The following is a 23,021-nucleotide window of genomic DNA, read 5'->3' as shown; positions in this document are numbered from 1 at the left end:
GTCACAATGTAAATATAATCAAGCCAATGGGTTAAAGAGCTTGAATAAAAACATGGTAAAAAACAATTTAAAACAATAAACCATCCTAACATCATTTAAACAGAGTCTATCTCAGAAAGTCAATACGTATATGCAACAATGATGGCACATTTGAAAACATTTGTTCATGGTACAAAAAGAGATTTGGGGACTTTTCTTCTTCTCCATTTTTTTTTCAATTTCAAAATAGAAATAAAGTATACACATTTTACACACTATAAAAATATTCAAGTATATTTCATGAAAAAAATCGGGCTCTAAATATTGGCAACAATACTCAACCACTCCTCAAAAATGTCCCATGTGAACAGAATTCTGTCTCAATGCAGATCAAAATCCAGACTGAGGCCGGCGTGAAATGGAAAGAGTGACGTCACTGTGAGGTGATGTCACTGGTCCCACGGCCCTCTCCACCCTCCACTGGAGGACCAGGGGAATACCCCCGGGTGGACATTTACTTCTTATAACAAAGGTAAACCGATATTGAAATATCAGAACTAACCCAACATCACTTATCAGCAGAAACCAGGATTCCAGAAACTTCTGACATGAAAAAAAAAAAAGACCCTAAAATTGAAGGTTGTGGTCACTTCCACTCTTCCACTCTTGGAACAGTTTTCTGTATTGCTTGGTGTGATGAAGCAGGTGGAGGCATCCGTCCTTAAAGTGGCACCCATTATTTTCCTCTGATTCCTGACGCCAATATTTTGTGGTTGGTTTCGGTAGACGATAAAATCATTTCAACTCAATATTGCTCTCTCTCCCCCTCGCTTCCTCTCTCTCTCTCTCTCTCTCTCTCTCTCTCTCTCTCTCTCTCTCCCCCTCTCTCTCCCCCTCTCCCTCTCTCTCTTCCTCTCTCTCTCTCTCTCCCTCTCTCTCTCTCTCCCCCCCTCTCTCTCTCTACATGTTGTTTCCCAGGCCGAGTAGAGAGGAAGTGAGCACAATGTGTTGTTTTCTCACAGGAGTGATAACGGAGACAGGAAGAGGTGGGTCCAACCTCCAGATGGACAGGAAGTGGTTTAGGTTGTTTGTTTTAGTTGATTAGAGGGAGGAGGAAGAGAGGGGAGAGACACGGTGTGTGAGACAGGGTGTATGAGGAAGAGAGGGGAGAGAGTAAGAGAGAGAGAGGGAGTGAGATTGTGTGTGTGTTTTGTGTGAGGCTGTGTGTGTGCGCGTGCACATGTGTGTGTGTTAGTGTTGGTGGCTTGTGTATGTAGCCAGCAGGAGAAAAAAAGATGGTTTCCAGCTATTGTGTCCAGCGGTAATCAAACGTCATTCCAGCGTTTCACAAACACAGTCGAGTCCAAACAGCAGAACAAAAACTAAATAAAAGCTCTAACCACATTTTCCACAACTTTGAAGAATGAATGAAAATAAAAGTGTGCCATACTTTCTACTCATTTGTTGACAAATCTTTTGACATTTCAGGCACAGCACAAAAAAAGCCTCAAGGCATACAATGGTATTTAGAGTATGTTGACTATTTGGACTATTTTGTCATGCGTGCCAAGGTGAGTGAAGAAAGTAAACAAAACTAAATATGGAAAAGTCAAAGTAAACTGAATACAGGAAAGGAACTAAACTAAATGAAGCTAAACTCAATGCCACCACATGATGAGCATTAAGTGTAGTCATTAGTTGTCCAGGTCTCGGTACAGCCCACCGTGCTGACGGATGTGTCAGTGACAGTAGCAGAAAGGATGCGAGGTTAGACATATCCACGCCACCTCAGAGCTGTACAGAGCCCCCCACGGCTCCAGGCCACCACAACAATCCCAAAAGCAGGTTTTTTTCAAGCCAGGCTTCCTGAGTTGTCTGAATGAGTTTTCTCGCGGGCCTGAGAGAATTCAGCTTTCATCGCTCTGGTCCGTGTGCTTGTCTAGGCAGCGTGTGTGTGTGTGTGCCACACTGCTTCCCTGTCTGTCTGTCCACAAAGCTAAGCCTGTGCTCCGTTTGTAGTTCATCTGACATGACAAGAAGACAAATGAAGGCTTTTGGGACAACATGACGGTGACAAGACAAAAGGGGAGAAGGGAATTTGGGTGAGTTTTTCATCGTTGTCAAAATATATTTCAACGTGATGTGATCAAAATAGCTCAGGTGTCTTTGTTGAACACCCGCTAGCACAGCTCTGTTTCAAACAAAACCCTTCCACTCCAAACTCTCACATTCACCAAGAAAAGTCAAAAACCGAATAACTAAGAACACAAGTAGCAACCAAACCAAACCCGTTTGAATACTACCAATATTTGCAATTGCAATAATACTCAATAATATATTTAACTACAATATCATAGTCAACCACGTATCCGGATATGGCACAAGACAGCGTAGCTGTGGATGTGTAGGGTGTATCTGTAGCATCAAACTCCATCAAGCCTAGAGGAAGGCAACCCTTCTCAGCGCTTGGTTTAGTTCTGCTCTCTGCAGCAGCTCTCTGCTGAGGACGGACCAGAGGGGGTGGACAGCTTGGACCTCACAGGGCTCACACCCCATGGTGACCTCCAAGCAGACAATGGGTTGTGATGGCCCACGGAGGAGGGGGCCATGCCTTACAGAAGGGTGGAGTGTGACGGACCAAAGTGTGAGTCTGGCTCCAGCTCCTCCATGACATCATACCACTGCAACCTGTTTCATCGAGAGCCGAGCGTTTCATCCAAAGAGGAGGCAACGACGTTGTGGTTGGGCTGTGGTGAAACTGGTTCATGGTGGGAGCCTACACACACTAAAGAGTGTCCACAGTGGAGAGAACCAATGGCATCACACTGACTCCATCTCCTTCACCTCTCAGAAGCTGGAACACTATCTCTGCTACCACCTCCGTCCCGTGACCAAGAGAAGAAAGAATAATATCATCAAATATGGCTACTATGCTTCTGTGCACCCAAGCGTAAGACATGCTGTGTGTGTGTGTGTGTGTGTGTTAACAGTGATGTGGTGTGTGTGTGTGTGTGTGTGAGTGTGTGTGTGTGTGTGTTAACAGCGATGTGGTGTGTGTGTGTGTGAGTGTTAACAGCGATGTGGTGTGTGTGTGTGTGTGTGTGCCCCCCCCCCCCCCTCAGTAGGGCTGGTGGCCCTCCAGCTCCTCCACGCCGTACAGCTCGGCCAGGGTCCTGAAGCGGGGCCCCCAGTCGCTGAGGAAGTCGTACTCGGGGCCCCCGGAGCCCGAGGAGCAGGAGCTCTCCAGGGAGCTGAGGCTGCCGGCCAGCGAGCCGGCCCCGCCCTCGTAGCCGTAGATGTGCAGCGTGTCGTAGGGCCCGCCCTCGCGGCCCGCGTCCGCCTCGTCCTTCTTGGCCTCGATCATCACCGCCATGTCGCCCTTGCAGGCGGCGGGCGGGGGGCCGTGGAGGAGGGGCGGGGGCAGCAGGGGGCGGTGCTGCTGCTGGAGGAGGAGCGGCCCGCAGGGCTGCTTCTGCACCCGGGCGTACAGCGAGGGGCGGAGGGCCTCCCCGCCCAGCAGCAGGGAGCCGTCGTGGCGGGCGGACGTCAGGATGGACACGTCGTAGCTGGAGGACGACAACGCCGTCAGGACCCCCTTAACCTCCTTACAGAACCCCCTTAAGGACCTCCTTAAGGACCTCCTTACAGGACCTCCTTAATGACCTCCTTACAGAACCCCCTTAATGACAGGGACCAGAGGGGCTCCACCGCCGTGACCCCCATACCCTGAGCCCCTGAGGGTCCAGGAGAACCCCCTTAATGACAGTGACCCCCGTACCCTAGCCCCTGAGGGTCCAGGAGAACCCCCTTAATGACAGTGACCCCCGTACCCTAGCCCCTGAGGGTCCAGGAGAACCCCCTTAATGACAGTGACCCCCGTACCCTAGCCCCTGAGGGTCCAGGAGAACCCCCTTAATGACAGTGACCCCCGTACCCTGAGGGTCCAGGAGAACCCCCTCCCGGCCTGAAGAAGGATCCCTCCTACCATCACCTTCTACCAGTGATGTAGGTCCTGCTGTAGCTTTTTGTGTAGTATTTTACTTTACTTCCTTGAAACCTGATTTGTGCAGTAGTAACAGCGTGGTTTAACGGGACAGTATTCTTAGTAGTCTTCAAATCTCTGAATCACCCAGCGTACGTTTCCGCTGTCAGTTTAATTCCCCTATGAACTCCACTGACAGTTCCTCTGAGGGGAAAGCAGAGGGCCGCCGTACCGCTGGGCCAGCAGCCTCCCAGAGGCCCGTGGGCGGTGTTGGGGCGTGGCCACGGGGCCGTGTAGGAACTAGGTTCCAGCGCGCCCACCCATTGGATATCCATTCTATCGTTTAAGCGTAAACTTGCTAGCCTCATAAAAAGCTGCATAACAAAATGTTCACTAATGTCTTTTTTTCCCCTGAAAGCGAGCGATGTAGGATTGAAATCAAGCACAAATTGACTTTCATTGGGATTTCTAGAATGCAGCACTGGCTAAGCTAACGTTAGCGCCACCTAGCTAGCTCTCCCAGACGCCACCGGCCTTTAATCCCACGTTTGATGTTATCACAATTAATGTAAGCCTCTCATACATATCATCATGGTACATTTGATTAAACACTCATCAGACTGCGCTATGCCTGACACGACAGCCAGTATCAGAAACAGGAGCTGGCTAGGGTTAACCTCACCAACAGATGAGTGCACCAGGCTGTGCGTCTGTTACAGCTGAAAGTTGTTCAATTGTAAATTGAAACAGACATCATGTCCACGGTGTAGAGTGGGCTGGTGGGTCGTTATGAAGCCTGGTTAACGTTTCCTCGTTAACGTTAACGTTTTAACGTCAGGAGAAAGGCCTACCCTCGTTAACGTTAACGTTTTAACGTCAGGAAAAAGGCCTACCCTCGTTAACGTTAACGTTTTAACGTCAGGAGAAAGGCCTACCCTCGTTAACGTTTTAACGTCAGGAGAAAGGCCTACCCTCGTTAACGTTAACGTTTTAACGTCAGGAAAAAGGCCTACCCTCGTTAACGTTTTAACGTCAGGAGAAAGGCCTACCCTCGTTAACGTTAACGTTTTAACGTCAGGAAAAAGGCCTACCCTCGTTAACGTTTTAACGTCAGGAGAAAGGCCTACCCTCGTTAACGTTTTAACGTCAGGAGAAAGGCCTACCCTCGTTAACGTTAACGTTTTAACGTCAGGAGAAAGGCCTACCCTCGTTAACGTTTTAACGTCAGGAGAAAGGCCTACCCTCATTAACGTTAACGTTTTAACGTCAGGAGAAAGGCCTACCCTCATTAACGTTAACGTTTTAACGTCAGGAGAAAGGCCTACCCTCGTTAACGTTTTAACGTCAGGAGAAAGGCCTACCCTCATTAACGTTAACGTTTTAACGTCAGGAGAAAGGCCTACCCTCGTTAACGTTAACGTTTTAACGTCAGGAGAAAGGCCTACCCTCGTTAACGTTTTAACGTCAGGAGAAAGGCCTACCCTCATTAACGTTAACGTTTTAACGTCAGGAGAAAGGCCTACCCTCGTTAACGTTAACGTTTTAACGTCAGGAGAAAGGCCTACCCTCGTTAACGTTAACGTTTTAACGTCAGGAGGAAGGCCTACCCGTTGGTGTCATTATGAACCCTGGTTAACGCCAGGAGAAAGGCCTACCCGTTGGTGTCGTTATGAACCCTGGTTAACGTCAGGAGAAAGGCCTACCCGTTGGTGTCGTTATGAACCCTGGTTAACATCAGGAGAAAGGCCTACCCGTTGGTGTCGTTATGAACCCTGGTTAACGTCAGGAGAAAGGCCTACCCGTTGGTGTCGTTATGAACCCTGGTTAACGTCAGGAGAAAGGCCTACCCGTTGGTGTCGTTATGAACCCTGGTTAACGTCAGGAGAAAGGCCTACCCGTTGGTGTCGTTATGAACCCTGGTTAACGTCAGGAGAAAGGCCTACCCGTTGGTGTCGTTATGAACCCTGGTTAACGTCAGGAGAAAGGCCTACCCGTTGGTGTCATTATGAACCCTGGTTAACGTCAGGAGAAAGGCCTACCCGTTGGTGTCATTATGAACCCTGGTTAACGTCAGGAGAAAGGCCTACCCGTTGGTGTCGTTATGAACCCTGGTTAACGTCAGGAGAAAGGCCTACCCGTTGGTGTCGTTATGAACCCTGGTTAACGTCAGGAGAAAGGCCTACCCGTTGGTGTCGTTATGAACCCTGGTTAACGTCAGGAGAAAGGCCTACCCGTTGGTGTCGTTATGAACCCTGGTTAACGTCAGGAGAAAGGCCTACCCGTTGGTGTCGTTATGAACCCTGGTTAACGTCAGGAGAAAGGCCTACCCGTTGGTGTCGTTATGAACCCTGGTTAACGTCAGGAGAAAGGCCTACCCGTTGGTGTCGTTATGAACCCTGGTTAACGTCAGGAGAAAGGCCTACCCGTTGGTGTCGTTATGAACCCTGGTTAACGTCAGGAGAAAGGCCTACCCGTTGGTGTCGTTATGAACCCTGGTTAACGTCAGGAGAAAGGCCTACCCGTTGGTGTCGTTATGAACCCTGGTTAACGTCAGGAGAAAGGCCTACCCGTTGGTGTCGTTATGAACCCTGGTTAACGTCAGGAGAAAGGCCTACCCGTTGGTGTCATTATGAACCCTGGTTAACGTCAGGAGAAAGGCCTACCCGTTGGTGTCGTTATGAACCCTGGTTAACGTCAGGAGAAAGGCCTACCCGTTGGTGTCGTTATGAACCCTGGTTAACGGCAGGAGAAAGGCCTACCCGTTGGTGTCGTTATGAACCCTGGTTAACGTCAGGAGAAAGGCCTACCCGTTGGTGTCGTTATGAACCCTGGTTAACGTCAGGAGAAAGGCCTACCCGTTGGTGTCGTTATGAACCCTGGTTAACGTCAGGAGAAAGGCCTACCCGTTGGTGTCATTATGAACCCTGGTTAACGTCAGGAGAAAGGCCTACCCGTTGGTGTCGTTATGAACCCTGGTTAACGTCAGGAGAAAGGCCTACCCGTTGGTGTCGTTATGAACCCTGGTTAACGGCAGGAGAAAGGCCTACCCGTTGGTGTCGTTATGAACCCTGGTTAACGTCAGGAGAAAGGCCTACCCGTTGGTGTCGTTATGAACCCTGGTTAACGTCAGGAGAAAGGCCTACCCGTTGGTGTCCATCTCCCCTCCACCCTCCTCGTCGTAGGCCACCAGCTGCTCATGGATCTCCCCGCTGTGCCTCATGCTGGCCAGAGACTCCTTCTGGAAACGCCTCCTCATCACCACCAGGATCACTATGACTGGGACCAAGCACATGAACACATGAACACATGACCACATGAATACTCATCACCACCAGGATCACTATGACTGGGACCAAGCACATGAACACATGAACACATGACCACATGAATACTCATCACCACCAGGATCACTATGACTGGGACCAAGCACATGAACACATGAACACATGACTACATGAATACATGACCACATGAATACATGACCACATGAATACATGACCAATCACATGAACGCATGACCACATGAATACATGACCACATGAATACTCATCACCACCAGGATCACTATGACTGGAACCAAGCACATGAACACATGAACACATGACCACATGAATACTCATCACCACCAGGATCACTATGACTGGGACCAAGCACATGAACACATGAACACATGACCACATGAATACTCATCACCACCAGGATCACTATGACTGGGACCAAGCACATGAACGACCACATGAATACATGACCACATGAATACATGACCAACCACATGAACGCATGATCACATGAATACATGACCAATTACATGAATACATGACCAGATGAATACATGACCAGATGAATACATGACCAGATGAATACATGACCAGATGAATACATGGAGATGGCCTTCCCCTCCGTGGCGTGTTAGGGACTAAACCTGTATTAGGTTTTGCGGGCAGACCTTGAAAAGGCACATGAATACTTCTGCCTTATTGAAACCCCATCGACATCGACATTGAAATCTCCGCCTTGGGCATGTGCCACATTTCCATTCTGAGAAAGTTTCCAACATGAATTCAGCAGACGTACCACCACTCACTATTAAAGTCCCCCAGATCAAGATCACCAGCGCGACAAGATGTCTATGCTTCAAAACGTTGATAGGGCTTCGACAGAGAGCGATGGAGAGAATGGTGAATGGTGGGAACAAGGAAGGAGTGAAGCAGGGAGAGAAAGAGATGCATTGGGGAGCTTTGAAGACATTTGATTAGACCCCAAGTCCTCTGGCCGTCCTGCCGTCCCACTGGGCCACAGGCATTAGCCATGCCTTTAGTTTAGGCCCAGCTCATTTAAATCTGCATGGGAAAGCAGCAGATGAATCTTTTACAGCGCAGGCTTTCTGCTGTAATAAGCTCTGGAGATAACAGACTTAAGATAACAGAAGAGGAAGAGGGCAACGTTTAAAATAAGACAGAGTTCTACTTTTCTTCTGTCCTTCCCAAACCGGACTTGGTGAGAATGAGTGAATGGAAACGGAGAGAACAGCTGTGGGCCTGTAGCTGATAATGAACACGTTCAATAGTTAATTTTCTCTGTAGTGGGACGAGGGGTGATGGGGGGTTGTTTGATAAAGAGAATACCCGACAAGAGGGAGGGGGGGCTAGGCGGAGGATGTTGGAGCCAGAGGGGAGCAGCATGGAGTCAACCCCTGGATGAATAGTTAATAGGTTCAGTGTCTGGTGTTTAATAATAAGAGCAGATTAACTCATTACAACTCGTTCTCACACAATGCTTTTCTAATGCTACTTTCATGTCTTTTTTCTCACCCTCAGGTAGTTTTGATTCCTCTCCTTTTCCTGTGTCTTGATGACTGAGCTTGTAACAGATTTTAGTTTGTCATTCCTCTTCACTGACTGGTCCAAATAGTGTCTGATTACCAAGGATGAGAAACACGTCAGTACTTTAACCTTGCGAGAAATATCCGATTTTCCTTTCCTGCTCTCCAAATTGCCAAATTTCCCAGATTGCTAAGTGGCTCGCCTGCAGTGACACCAAGCATCTCCTCCCTTTAAGCAAAGACGCCGAGCAGCAGCTTTCAAAGAGAATACTGCACTCACAACCAAAGGCTTTATTTACTCATCCTCCTCACTGCATTATTCATTCAAACCAACAATACTGGGAGAAAGGCTGGAAGGGCAGAGTGTGATGCTGTTTGTTTCTGTGAGCGCGTGTGAGTGCATTACTCACGGCACAAGTTTTAGATCCATCATTCATGCAATGCTTTCACATCATTACGATGGGATTCTTCATTTATAAATATATAAACTCAAAATAAAATGCTCTCTACCCAGGGCTGTTAAACAGTCACACCACAACTGGGTCTTCTGACAGCTGAAGGCTTAGTGTTTGATCCTCCTGGGTGGAGCCAGAACACGACCCTGCTCCTCTAGTCTCTATCCACTCACCCAGGATGGTGAGGATGCACACCAGAATGGACCCAGCACACGACCCTGCTCCTCTAGTCTCTGTCCACTCACCCAGGATGGTGAGGATGCACACCAGAATGGCGATGAGAGCATGGATGCTGACTCCCATCCGCAGAGCAGCAGCTTTACACTGGGCGTGGATCCTCCGGGAATCACAGCGGCACACCTGAGGCATCAACCAACCAACCAATCAATAAACCAACCAATCAATCAACCAATCAATCAACCAACCAACCAATCAATCAACCAACCAATCATCAATCAATTAAAATATGACGCATTTGTAATGTTATCACTTTTACTATTTTTACTACTAACTATGAACTTTAAGAGTTTATACTTACAAATGAAGGATCACCACACACACACACACACACACACACACACACACACACACACACACACACACACACACACACACTCACCTTGATGGGCACGCGTGTGACGCTACTCCTGGGCGGTCTCCCTCCGTCGTCCACGCGGACCCCCAGGGTGTAGTCTCTGGGGTCGTCCAGGCGGAAGGTGCCCTGTCTCACCCGGACCACGGCTGTGTTGTCTGAGGTATCTGGAACGTCCACAACAACAACAACAATAATAATAATGCATTTCATTTAGAGGCGCCTTTCACCCAAGGTCACCTTACAAAGTATACAATCTTAAACATATTTAAAAACAAAAACATCATGGTAAAAACAAGACAATGTGATAAAAACAAGTGAAGTGCATAGTGTCCAGTTCTAGAGTGTAAGCCAGTTTGAACAGGTGAGTTTTGAGTTGTGACTTGAAGGTTGTGATGGTGTCTGACTGTCTCATGTGTGGGGGGAGGGAGTTCCAGAGCCTGGGTGCTGAGCAGCTGGAGGAGCGGGCCCCCATGGTACTGAGGCGTGATGTGGGGATGGTTACTAGTCCAGCAGAGGTTGAGCGGAGGGAGCGGGAGGGGAGTGTATTCGTGAAGGAGGTGGCAGAGGTAAGTGGGGGCTAGGTTGTTGAGAGCTTTGTAGGTGACATCAACGTCAACGTCACTCTCAGGTCGCTTGGGTTCATCGAGTGTTGTGGAACCACACTGAGGGCCAGCCTCCCCGTCTCCACAGAGGAACCTCACTGAGGGCCAGCCTCCCCGTCTCCACAGAGGAACCTCACTGAGGGCCAGCCTCCCCGTCTCCACAGAGGAACCTCACTGAGGGCCAGCCTCCCCGTCTCCACAGAGGAACCTCACTGAGGGCCAGCCTCCCCGTCTCCACAGAGGAACCTCACTGAGGGCCAGCCTCCCCGTCTCCACAGAGGAACCTCACTGAGGGCCAGCCTCCCCGTCTCCACAGAGGAACCTCACTGAGGGCCAGCCTCCCCGTCTCCACAGAGGAACCTCACTGAAGGCCAGCCTCCCCGTCTCCACAGAGGCTGGAGTTGGGTGGACGGGCCAGAGCCAGCGGCGCGCTGTTGGAGAGCCAAGTGCTCTGTAACGATATCTGCTTCTGGTTCACTGCACCACTGCATCAATAGTTGCAGGCGTCATGAGACAATATCGATTTAGCCCCAGAGAGGAGCCCCTAGGCCCCAGAGAGGAGGCCCCTGGGCCCCAGAGAGGAGGCCCCTGGACCCCAGAGAGGAGCCCCTGGGCCCCAGAGAGGAGGCCCCTGGACCGGGCCCCCCACGGGCCCCAGAGAGGAGGCCCCTGGACCGGGCCCCCCACGGGCCCCAGAGAGGAGGCCCTGGGCCCCAGAGAGGAGGCCCCTAGGCCCCAGAGAGGAGGCCCCTGGGCCCCAGAGAGGAGGCCATTGGGCCCCAGAGAGGAGGCCCCTGGACCCCAGAGAGGAGGCCCCTGGGCCCCAGAGAGGAGGCCCCTGGACCGGGCCCCCCCCGGGCCCCAGAGAGGAGGCCCTGGGCCCCAGAGAGGAGGCCCTGGGCCCCAGAGAGGAGGCCCCTGGGCCCCAGAGAGGAGGCCCTGGGCCCCAGAGAGGAGGCCCCTGGACCGGGCCCCCCCCGGGCCCCAGAGAGGAGGCCCCTGGAGGCCAGGACACAATAGAATCATGAGTCAGTCTGTGCTGAGCGCAGCTTCCTAGGGAAGACCTTCTGGTCCACAATGGAACGAGGAACGAGGAAGGAGAGGAACACAATAGCAGGAAGCTGGGCGGCGTGCCACTGGTGGGTGAAGGGCCTGCTGGGAGCAGCAGGAGGTCTTAATAGAGAGAGAGCGGCGTGTGGACTGCTCAGACTGGAGATACTAAGGGGTGTTTAGGACCCTGCAGACGTCCTCTACAGCTCTGTGTCTTCAGGTCAACCTGTTTCTTATTCTCTGCCAGATTTCACGCGGCGTCTCGTGACACGCGGGACCTCAGCGGATATGACAAACAACATCTGTGAAATATTAACGTGAAGAGCTTTTCCTAGTTCACCACTCAATTAGTCAGGGGTAGTGTTCCATGTGGAGATGCTCTCTCGCTCTCTCTCTCTCTCTCTCTCTCTCTCAATATGTTTGGCTGTCTCTTTACCATGCGTCTGTGTTGCCTTACCTCCATTCGTGTGTGTTCAGTGTAAATGAGTCTGGCCTGGTCTGGCACGCCACAGATAAGACAAGGGAAATTATGTGTGTGTGTGTGTGTGTGTGTGTGTGTGTGTGTGTGTGTGTGTGTGTGTGTGTACATGTGGGTTTTTCTATCCATATTCATTATACAAGCCCACTTGTTTTAAGGAGCGTGTCTGATGAATAGTTGATGCCCCGTCGGGCTCCTCCCCGTGTTGCTGACACCAGGCATGTGCTCTCAGTACCAGTGAGGTCACGCCTCCACTGGTACTGACACCAGGCACGTGCTCTCAGTACCAGTGAGGTCACCCTCACTACACACCCCCTCACCCTCACTACACCCCCCCTCACCCTAACACCCCCTCCCCCTCCCCCTCACACCCCCTCACCCTCACTACACACCCCCCCTCACCCTCACTACACCCCCTCACCCTCACTACACACCCTCTCACCCTCACCCTCACTACACACCCCCTCACCCTCACTACACACCCCCCCTCACCCTCACTACACACCCCTCACCCTCACTACACCCCCTCACCCTCACTACACACCCCTCTCACCCTCACTACACACTCCCTCTCCACCCTCCCTCTCTGCTCTGTCTTTCCTTTTCTCTCCTCATTCCCTAATCTCCTCTTTCCTCCTTTCAACCTTTCTCCTGCTCCTCATTTCCTCTCCTTGCTGCTTCCTCAACACCTGCCGTTCTTTCCTATCCTCTTGTCTCCTTTTGTCTTCTCCCCTCCCCCCATCACGCAGTTGATCTCCTATCCTTCTGTTTTTCATTCCTTCCTGTATCATCTACTATCCCCCCTCCCCCTCTCTCCACAACAGTCGGTCAATCGATCAGACTGAACATGGATCGATAAACATGAAGATCATTCTTCATCACACGTCTTCTCAGATCAATGTAAATCAATACTTCTTCTCAGATCAATGTCAATCAATACTTCTTCTCAGATCAATGTCAATTAATACTTTCTCTTGCTGCCTGCAAGACAATCTGAGCAGATTGCAGGCATCACTCTGGGTAACTCTGGTAACTTGGGCATTTGCCATTATTCACTTTATAGACTGAATGATTCATTCATTAATTGCAAAAGTAATCACCAGATTATCTAGAGCGATCTCTAAAAGATAAGTGCTGCTGGCAGCTGCTGTTCACTCCATGGGTGTAAAGAAAGGATGTTAGCAGATGAAGGAGCCAGAGGGACCAGAGAGAGTGAGGGCTGGACCAGAGGGACCAGAGGGACTGAGGGCTGTCAGGACCAGAGGGACCAGAGGGACTGAGGACCAGAGGGACCAGAGGGACCAGAGAGACCAGAGGGACCAGAGGGACCAGAGGTACAGAGGGACCAGAGGGACTGAGGGCTGTCAGGACCAGAGAGACCAGAGGGACCAGAGGGACCAGAGGGACCAGAGGTACAGAGGTACAGAGGGACCAGAGGGACCAGAGGGACCAGAGGTACAGAGGGACCAGAGGGACTGAGGGCTGTCAGGACCAGAGAGACCAGAGGGACCAGAGGTACTGAAGGACCAGAGGGACCAGAGGGACCAGAGGGACCAGAGGGACTGAGGACTGTCAGGACCAGAGGGACCAGAGGGAGTGAGGACCAGAGGGACCAGAGGGACCAGAGGGACTGAGGACTGTCAGGACCAGAGGGACCAGAGAGACCAGAGGGACCAGAGGTACAGAGGGACCAGAGGGACCAGAGGGACCAGAGGGACTGAGGACCAGAGGGACCAGAGGGACCAGAGGGACTGAGGACCAGAGGGACTGAGGACCAGAGGGACTGAGGGACCAGAGGGACCAGAGGGACCAGAGGGACCAGAGGGACTGAGGACCAGAGGGACCAGAGGGACCAGAGGGACCAGAGGGACTGAGGACCAGAGGGACCAGAGGGACTGAGGACCAGAGGGACTGAGGACCAGAGGGACCAGAGGGACCAGAGGGACCAGAGGGACCAGAGGGACTGAGGACCAGAGGGACTGAGGACCAGAGGGACTGAGGACCAGAGGGACCAGAGGGACCAGAGGGACCAGAGGGACTAGGGACCAGAGGGACTGAGGGACCAGAGGGACCAGAGGGACTGAGGACCAGAGGGACTGAGGACCAGAGGGACCAGAGGGACTGAGGGACCAGAGGGACCAGAGGGACTGAGGACCAGAGGGACTGAGGACCAGAGGGACCAGAGGGACTGAGGGACCAGAGGGACCAGAGGGACTGAGGACCAGAGGTACTGAAGGACCAGAGGGACCAGAGGGACCAGAGGGACCAGAGGGACTGAGGACCAGAGGGACCAGAGGGACTGAGGACCAGAGGGACCAGAGGGACCAGAGGGACTGAGGACCAGAGGGACTGAGGACCAGAGGGACCAGAGGGACCAGAGGGACCAGAGGGACCAGAGGGACCAGAGGGACTGAGGACCAGAGGGACCAGAGGGACCAGAGGGACTGAGGGACCAGAGGGACCAGAGGGACTGAGGACCAGAGGGACCAGAGGGACCAGAGGGACTGAGGACCAGAGGGACCAGAGGGACCAGAGGGACTGAGGACCAGAGGGACCAGAGGGACCAGAGGGACCAGAGGGACTGAGGGACTGAGGACTGTCAGGACCAGAGGGACCAGAGGTACTGAGGGACCAGAGGTACAGAGGGACCAGAGGGACCAGAGGTACTGAGGGACCAGAGGTACAGAGGGACCAGAGGTACAGAGGGACCAGAGGGACGTACTCTTTGTGATGGTGAAGTTGTCGCTGGGAGTGTCCAGAGAGTAGCGGAAATACGCCACCTGCTCATCTCTGTCAGTGGCACTGAACCTCCCGATGACCTAGGAGACAGGAGATAGGAGATAGGAGAGGAGACAGGAGACAGATAGAGGAGACAGGAGGCAGGAGACAGGAGATAGGAGATAGGAGAGGAGACAGGAGATAGATAGAGGAGACAGGAGACAGGAGGCAGGAGACAGGAGGCAGGAGACAGGAGAGGAGATAGGAGACAGGAGATAGGAGACAGATACAGGAGACAAGAGATAGGAGATAGGAGAGAGGAGACAGAGGAGACAGGAGACAGAGATAGGAGACAAGAGATAGGAGACAGATACAGGAGACAAGAGATAGGAGACAGGAGACAGGAGACAGATACAGGAGACAGAGATAGGAGACAAGAGATAGGAGACAGATACAGGAGACAAGAGATAGGAGACAGGAGACAGGAGACAGATACAGGAGACAGAGATAGGAGACAGGAGACAGGAGACAGATACAGGAGACAGAGATAGGAGACAAGAGATAGGAGACAGATACAGGAGACAAGAGATAGGAGACAGGAGACAGAGGATACAGGAGACAGAGATAGGAGACAGGAGACAGAGACAGGAGACAGAGATAGGAGACAGGAGACAGAGATAGGAGGTAGGAGACAGGAGACAGAGATAGGAGACAGGAGACAGAGGATACAGGAGACAGAGATAGGAGACAGGAGACAGAGACAGGAGACAGAGATAGGAGACAGGAGACAGAGATAGGAGGTAGGAGACAGGAGACAGAGATAGGAGACAGGAGACAGAGATAGGAGACAGATAGGAGACAGGAGACAGAGACAGGAGACAGAGATAGGAGACAGATACAGGAGACAGATACAGGAGACAGAGATAGGAGACAGGAGACAGAGATAGGAGACAGGAGACAGAGATAGGAGACAGATAGGAGACAGGAGACAGAGACAGGAGACAGAGATAGGAGACAGATACAGGAGACAGAGACAGGAGACAGAGATAGGAGACAGGAGACAGAGATAGGAGACAGGAGACAGGAGACAGAGATAGGAGACAGATAGGAGACAGGAGACAGAGACAGGAGACAGAGATAGGAGACAGATACAGGAGACAGATACAGGAGACAGAGATAGGAGACAGGAGACAGAGATAGGAGACAGGAGATAGGAGACAGGTTAGCTCAGTACATCCATCATGAATCAAGAATCATGAATCAATAAATCAACCATTCAAGAAATTCACAAATTCATAAAGTAACAAATGAACAAATTAAAAAAATTACAATTAACCAATTAACCAATCAACCAATCAACCAATCGGGCAATAAATCAATTCATAAGCATTTTATAATGGAACATTGAAACAATTAAATAATTAACCAATTAACCAATTAACAAATTAACCAACAAATACAAATGTAACAACAACAATTACACATTAGGAAATAACACAATTAAGCAAACAGTCACTAAGTCATTAACCCATCAGTATGAGTGACGTGTGTCCTACCGTTCAAACAGTCACTAAGTCATTAACCCATCAGTATGAGTGACGTCCTACCGTTCAAACAGTCACGAAGTCATTAACCCATCAGTATGAGTGACATGTGTCCTACCGTTCAAACAGTCACTAAGTCATTAACCCATCAGTATGAGTGACATGTGTCCTACCGTTCAAACAGTCACTAAGTCATTAACCCATCAGTATGAGTGACATGTGTCCTACCGTTCAAACAGTCACTAAGTCATTAACCCATCAGTATGAGTGACGTCCTACCGTTCAAACAGTCACTAAGTCATTAACCCATCAGTATGAGTGACGTCCTACCGTTCAAACAGTCACTAAGTCATTAACCCATCAGTATGAGTGACATGTGTCCTACCGTTCAAACAGTCACTAAGTCATTAACCCATCAGTATGAGTGACGTCCTACCGTTCAAACAGTCACTAAGTCATTAACCCATCAGTATGAGTGACGTCCTACCGTTCAAACAGTCACTAAGTCATTAACCCATCAGTATGAGTGACGTGTGTCCTACCGTTCAAACAGTCACGAAGTCATTAACCCATCAGTATGAGTGACATGTGTCCTACCGTTCAAACAGTCACTAAGTCATTAACCCATCAGTATGAGTGACGTGTGTCCTACCGTTCAAACAGTCACTAAGTCATTAACCCATCAGTATGAGTGACGTCCTACCGTTCAAACAGTCACTAAGTCATTAACCCATCAGTATGAGTGATGTCCTACCGTTCAAACAGTCACTAAGTCATTAACCCATCAGTATGAGTGACGTCCTACCGTTCAAACAGTCACTAAGTCATTAACCCATCAGTATGAGTGACGTCCTACCGTTCAAACAGTCACTAAGTCATTAACCCATCAGTATGAGTGACATGTGTCCTACCGTTCAAACAGTCACTAAGTCATTAACCCATCAGTATGAGTGACGTCCTACCGTTCAAACAGTCACTAAGTCATTAACCCATCAGTATGAGTGACGTCCTACCGTTCAAACAGTCACTAAGTCATTAACCCATCAGTATGAGTGACGTCCTACCGTTCAAACAGTCACTAAGTCATTAACCCATCAGTATGAGTGACGTCCTACCGTTCAAACAGTCACTAAGTCATTAACCCATCAGTATGAGTGACGGCCTACCGTTCAAACAGTCACTAAGTCATTAACCCATCAGTATGAGTGACGTCCTACCGTTCAAACAGTCACTAAGTCATTAACCCATCAGTATGAGTGACGTCCTACCGTTCAAACAGTCACTAAGTCATTAACCCATCAGTATGAGTGACGTGTGTCCTACCGTTCAAACAGTCACTAAGTCATTAACCCATCAGTATGAGTGACGTCCTACCGTTCAAACAGTCACTAAGTCATTAACCCATCAGTATGAGTGACGTCCTACCGTTCAAACAGTCACTAAGTCATTAACCCATCAGTATGAGTGATGTCCTACCGTTCAAACAGTCACTAAGTCATTAACCCATCAGTATGAGTGACGTCCTACCGTTCAAACAGTCACTAAGTCATTAACCCATCAGTATGAGTGACGTCCTACCGTTCAAACAGTCACTAAGTCATTAACCCATCAGTATGAGTGACGTCCTACCGTTCAAACAGTCACTAAGTCATTAACCCATCAGTATGAGTGACATGTGTCCTACCGTTCAAACAGTCACTAAGTCATTAACCCATCAGTATGAGTGACGTCCTACCGTTCAAACAGTCACTAAGTCATTAACCCATCAGTATGAGTGACGTCCTACCGTTCAAACAGTCACTAAGTCATTAACCCATCAGTATGAGTGACATGTGTCCTACCGTTCAAACAGTCACTAAGTCATTAACCCATCAGTATGAGTGACGTCCTACCGTTCAAACAGTCACTAAGTCATTAACCCATCAGTATGAGTGACATGTGTCCTACCGTTCAAACAGTCACTAAGTCATTAACCCATCAGTATGAGTGACGTCCTACCGTTCAAACAGTCACTAAGTCATTAACCCATCAGTATGAGTGACATGTGTCCTACCGTTCAAACAGTCACTAAGTCATTAACCCATCAGTATGAGTGACGTCCTACCGTTCAAACAGTCACTAAGTCATTAACCCATCAGTATGAGTGACGTCCTACCGTTCAAACAGTCACTAAGTCATTAACCCATCAGTATGAGTGACGTCCTACCGTTCAAACAGTCACTAAGTCATTAACCCATCAGTATGAGTGACGTCCTACCGTTCAAACAGTCACTAAGTCATTAACCCATCAGTATGAGTGACGTCCTACCGTTCAAACAGTCACTAAGTCATTAACCCATCAGTATGAGTGACGTCCTACCGTTCAAACAGTCACTAAGTCATTAACCCATCAGTATGAGTGACGTCCTACCGTTCAAACAGTCACTAAGTCATTAACCCATCAGTATGAGTGACGTCCTACCGTTCAAACAGTCACTAAGTCATTAACCCATCAGTATGAGTGATGTCCTACCGTTCAAACAGTCACTAAGTCATTAACCCATCAGTATGAGTGACGTCCTACCGTTCAAACAGTCACTAAGTCATTAACCCATCAGTATGAGTGACATGTGTCCTACCGTTCAAACAGTCACTAAGTCATTAACCCATCAGTATGAGTGACGTCCTACCGTTCAAACAGTCACTAAGTCATTAACCCATCAGTATGAGTGACATGTGTCCTACCGTTCAAACAGTCACTAAGTCATTAACCCATCAGTATGAGTGACGTCCTACCGTTCAAACAGTCACTAAGTCATTAACCCATCAGTATGAGTGACGTCCTACCGTTCAAACAGTCACTAAGTCATTAACCCATCAGTATGAGTGACGTCCTACCGTTCAAACAGTCACTAAGTCATTAACCCATCAGTATGAGTGACGTCCTACCGTTCAAACAGTCACTAAGTCATTAACCCATCAGTATGAGTGACGTCCTACCGTTCAAACAGTCACTAAGTCATTAACCCATCAGTATGAGTGACGTCCTACCGTTCAAACAGTCACTAAGTCATTAACCCATCAGTATGAGTGACATGTGTCCTACCGTTCAAACAGTCACTAAGTCATTAACCCATCAGTATGAGTGACGTCCTACCGTTCAAACAGTCACTAAGTCATTAACCCATCAGTATGAGTGACATGTGTCCTACCGTTCAAACAGTCACTAAGTCATTAACCCATCAGTATGAGTGACGTCCTACCGTTCAAACAGTCACTAAGTCATTAACCCATCAGTATGAGTGACGTCCTACCGTTCAAACAGTCACTAAGTCATTAACCCATCAGTATGAGTGACGTCCTACCGTTCAAACAGTCACTAAGTCATTAACCCATCAGTATGAGTGACGTCCTACCGTTCAAACAGTCACTAAGTCATTAACCCATCAGTATGAGTGACGTCCTACCGTTCAAACAGTCACTAAGTCATTAACCCATCAGTATGAGTGACGTCCTACCGTTCAAACAGTCACTAAGTCATTAACCCATCAGTATGAGTGACATGTGTCCTACCGTTCAAACAGTCACTAAGTCATTAACCCATCAGTATGAGTGACGTCCTACCGTTCAAACAGTCACTAAGTCATTAACCCATCAGTATGAGTGACGTCCTACCGTTCAAACAGTCACTAAGTCATTAACCCATCAGTATGAGTGACGTCCTACCGTTCAAACAGTCACTAAGTCATTAACCCATCAGTATGAGTGACGTCCTACCGTTCAAACAGTCACTAAGTCATTAACCCATCAGTATGAGTGACGTCCTACCGTTCAAACAGTCACTAAGTCATTAACCCATCAGTATGAGTGACGTCCTACCGTTCAAACAGTCACTAAGTCATTAACCCATCAGTATGAGTGACGTCCTACCGTTCAAACAGTCACTAAGTCATTAACCCATCAGTATGAGTGACGTCCTACTGTTCAAACAGTCACTAAGTCATTAACCATCAGTATGAGTGACGTCCTACCGTTCAAACAGTCACTAAGTCATTAACCCATCAGTATGAGTGACGTCCTACCGTTCAAACAGTCACTAAGTCATTAACCCATCAGTATGAGTGACGTCCTACCGTTCAAACAGTCACTAAGTCATTAACCCATCAGTATGAGTGACGTCCTACCGTTCAAACAGTCACTAAGTCATTAACCCATCAGTATGAGTGACGTCCTACCGTTCAAACAGTCACTAAGTCATTAACCCATCAGTATGAGTGACGTCCTACCGTTCAAACAGTCACTAAGTCATTAACCCATCAGTATGAGTGACGTCCTACCGTTCAAACAGTCACTAAGTCATTAACCCATCAGTATGAGTGACATGTGTCCTACCGTTCAAACAGTCACTAAGTCATTAACCCATCAGTATGAGTGACATGTGTCCTACCGTTCAAACAGTCACTAAGTCATTAACCATCAGTATGAGTGACGTCCTACCGTTCAAACAGTCACTAAGTCATTAACCCATCAGTATGAGTGACGTCCTACCGTTCAAACAGTCACTAAGTCATTAACCCATCAGTATGAGTGACGTCCTACCGTTCAAACAGTCACTAAGTCATTAACCCATCAGTATGAGTGACGTCCTACCGTTCAAACAGTCACTAAGTCATTAACCCATCAGTATGAGTGACATGTGTCCTACCGTTCAAACAGTCACTAAGTCATTAACCCATCAGTATGAGTGACGTCCTACCGTTCAAACAGTCACTAAGTCATTAACCCATCAGTATGAGTGACGTCCTACCGTTCAAACAGTCACTAAGTCATTAACCCATCAGTATGAGTGACATGTGTCCTACCGTTCAAACAGTCACTAAGTCATTAACCCATCAGTATGAGTGACGTCCTACCGTTCAAACAGTCACTAAGTCATTAACCCATCAGTATGAGTGACGTCCTACCGTTCAAACAGTCACTAAGTCATTAACCCATCAGTATGAGTGACGTCCTACCGTTCAAACAGTCACTAAGTCATTAACCCATCAGTATGAGTGACGTCCTACCGTTCAAACAGTCACTAAGTCATTAACCCATCAGTATGAGTGACGTCCTACCGTTCAAACAGTCACTAAGTCATTAACCCATCAGTATGAGTGACGTCCTACCGTTCAAACAGTCACTAAGTCATTAACCCATCAGTATGAGTGACGTCCTACCGTTCAAACAGTCACTAAGTCATTAACCCATCAGTATGAGTGACGTCCTACCGTTCAAACAGTCACTAAGTCATTAACCCATCAGTATGAGTGACGTCCTACCGTTCAAACAGTCACTAAGTCATTAACCCATCAGTATGAGTGACGTCCTACCGTTCAAACAGTCACTAAGTCATTAACCCATCAGTATGAGTGACGTCCTACCGTTCAAACAGTCACTAAGTCATTAACCCATCAGTATGAGTGACGTCCTACCGTTCAAACAGTCACTAAGTCATTAACCCATCAGTATGAGTGACGTCCTACCGTTCAAACAGTCACTAAGTCATTAACCCATCAGTATGAGTGACGTCCTACCGTTCCCGCCATGTCGTTCTCACACACAAAGATGTCGTCCCAGACCAGCTCTGGAGCGTTGTCGTTCACATCCTGAACAGAGACGTTCACTCTGACCAAGGAGTGCAGCCCTGGAGAGAGAGAGACCAGGACCTTTATCAAACTGTGTGTGTGTGTGTGTGTGTGTGTGTGTGTGTGTGTGTGTAGGGCTTACCACTTGGCTCTTCCTGGGCTCTGACCTGGAAGATGTGCGTTGCCCTCAGCTCTCGGTCCAGCTGCCTCACAGTGAACAGCTGACCGGTGACAGGGTTCACCCCACGGGACAGTCCTGGCCCTCCACAGAGTACCTGAGAGGAGGAGGGAGGGGAGAGAGAGGGAGGGGAGAGGGAGGAGAGAGGGAGGGAGAGGGAGGGAGGGAGGGGAGAGAGAGGGAGGAGAGAGGGAGGGAGAGAGGGAGGGAGAGAGAGAGAGAGAGGAGGGAGGGGAGAGAGAGGGAGGAGAGAGGGAGGGAGAGAGAGAGGGAGAGGAGAGAGAGGGAGGAGAGAGGGAGGGAGAGAGAGAGGGAGAGGGAGGAGAGAGGGAGGGAGGAGAGAGGAGAGAGGGAGAGAGAGGGAGGGAGGAGAGAGGGAGAGAGGAGAGAGGGAGGGAGAGAGAGAGGGAGGAGAGAGGGAGGGAGGAGAGAGAGGAGAGAGGGAGGAGGAGAGAAGAGAGAGAGGAGGGAGAGGAGAGAGGGAGGAGAGAGGAGAGAGGGAGGGAGGAGAGAGGAGAGAGAGGGAGGAGAGAGGGAGGGAGAGGGAGGGAGGAGAGAGGAGAGAGGGAGGAGAGAGAGGGAGGGAGAGAGAGGGAGGAGAGAGAGAGGGAGGCGAGAGGGAGAGAGAGGGAGAGAGAGAGAGAGAGAGAGAGAGAGGGAGAGAGAGGGAGGAGAGAGGGAGGGAGGAGAGAGGAGAGAGGGAGAGAGAGGGAGGAGAGAGGGAGGGAGGAGAGAGGAGAGAGGGAGAGAGAGAGGGAGGAGAGAGGGAGGGAGAGCGGGAGGAGAGAGAGAGGGAGGAGAGAGAGAGGGAGGAGAGAGAGAGGGAGAGAGAGAGGGAGGAGAGAGGGAGGGAGAGCGGGAGGAGAGAGAGAGGGAGGAGAGAGAGAGGGAGGAGAGAGAGAGGGAGAGAGAGGGAGAGAGAGAGAGGGAGAGAGAGAGGGAGAGAGAGAGAGGGAGAGAGAGCGGGAGGAGAGACAGCGGGAGAGAGTGATAGAAAATACCATGTTGAGGA

At 49.7% G+C, this 23,021-nt stretch overlaps 1 protein-coding gene across 1 annotated transcript in view; it reads right to left on the bottom strand.

Moving 5' to 3' along the window:
• Window positions 1–887: 887 nt before the first annotated feature.
• The window catches only part of LOC311350639 (cadherin-5-like), a gene marked incomplete at its 5' end in the record, with an annotated part of 52,458 nt that continues 30,324 nt past the window's right edge, over window positions 888–23,021 (bottom strand). Inside the window, 8 exon segments of the mRNA XM_084470702.1 lie at window positions 888–3,545; window positions 7,105–7,237; window positions 9,484–9,598; window positions 9,858–9,997; window positions 14,686–14,782; window positions 21,781–21,890; window positions 21,974–22,078; window positions 22,081–22,106. Of these exon segments, the coding sequence (XP_084326828.1) occupies window positions 3,098–3,545; window positions 7,105–7,237; window positions 9,484–9,598; window positions 9,858–9,997; window positions 14,686–14,782; window positions 21,781–21,890; window positions 21,974–22,078; window positions 22,081–22,106 (1,174 nt within the window). The 3' untranslated portion in view covers window positions 888–3,097.

The sequence above is a fragment of the Micromesistius poutassou genome, assembly GCF_964030765.1.
Source record: "Micromesistius poutassou genome assembly, chromosome: 7".
NCBI classification, from domain to species: domain Eukaryota; kingdom Metazoa; phylum Chordata; class Actinopteri; order Gadiformes; family Gadidae; genus Micromesistius; species Micromesistius poutassou.
Note: the sequence above shows the minus strand (reverse complement) of the source record. Positions and strands in the feature narration are given on the sequence as shown.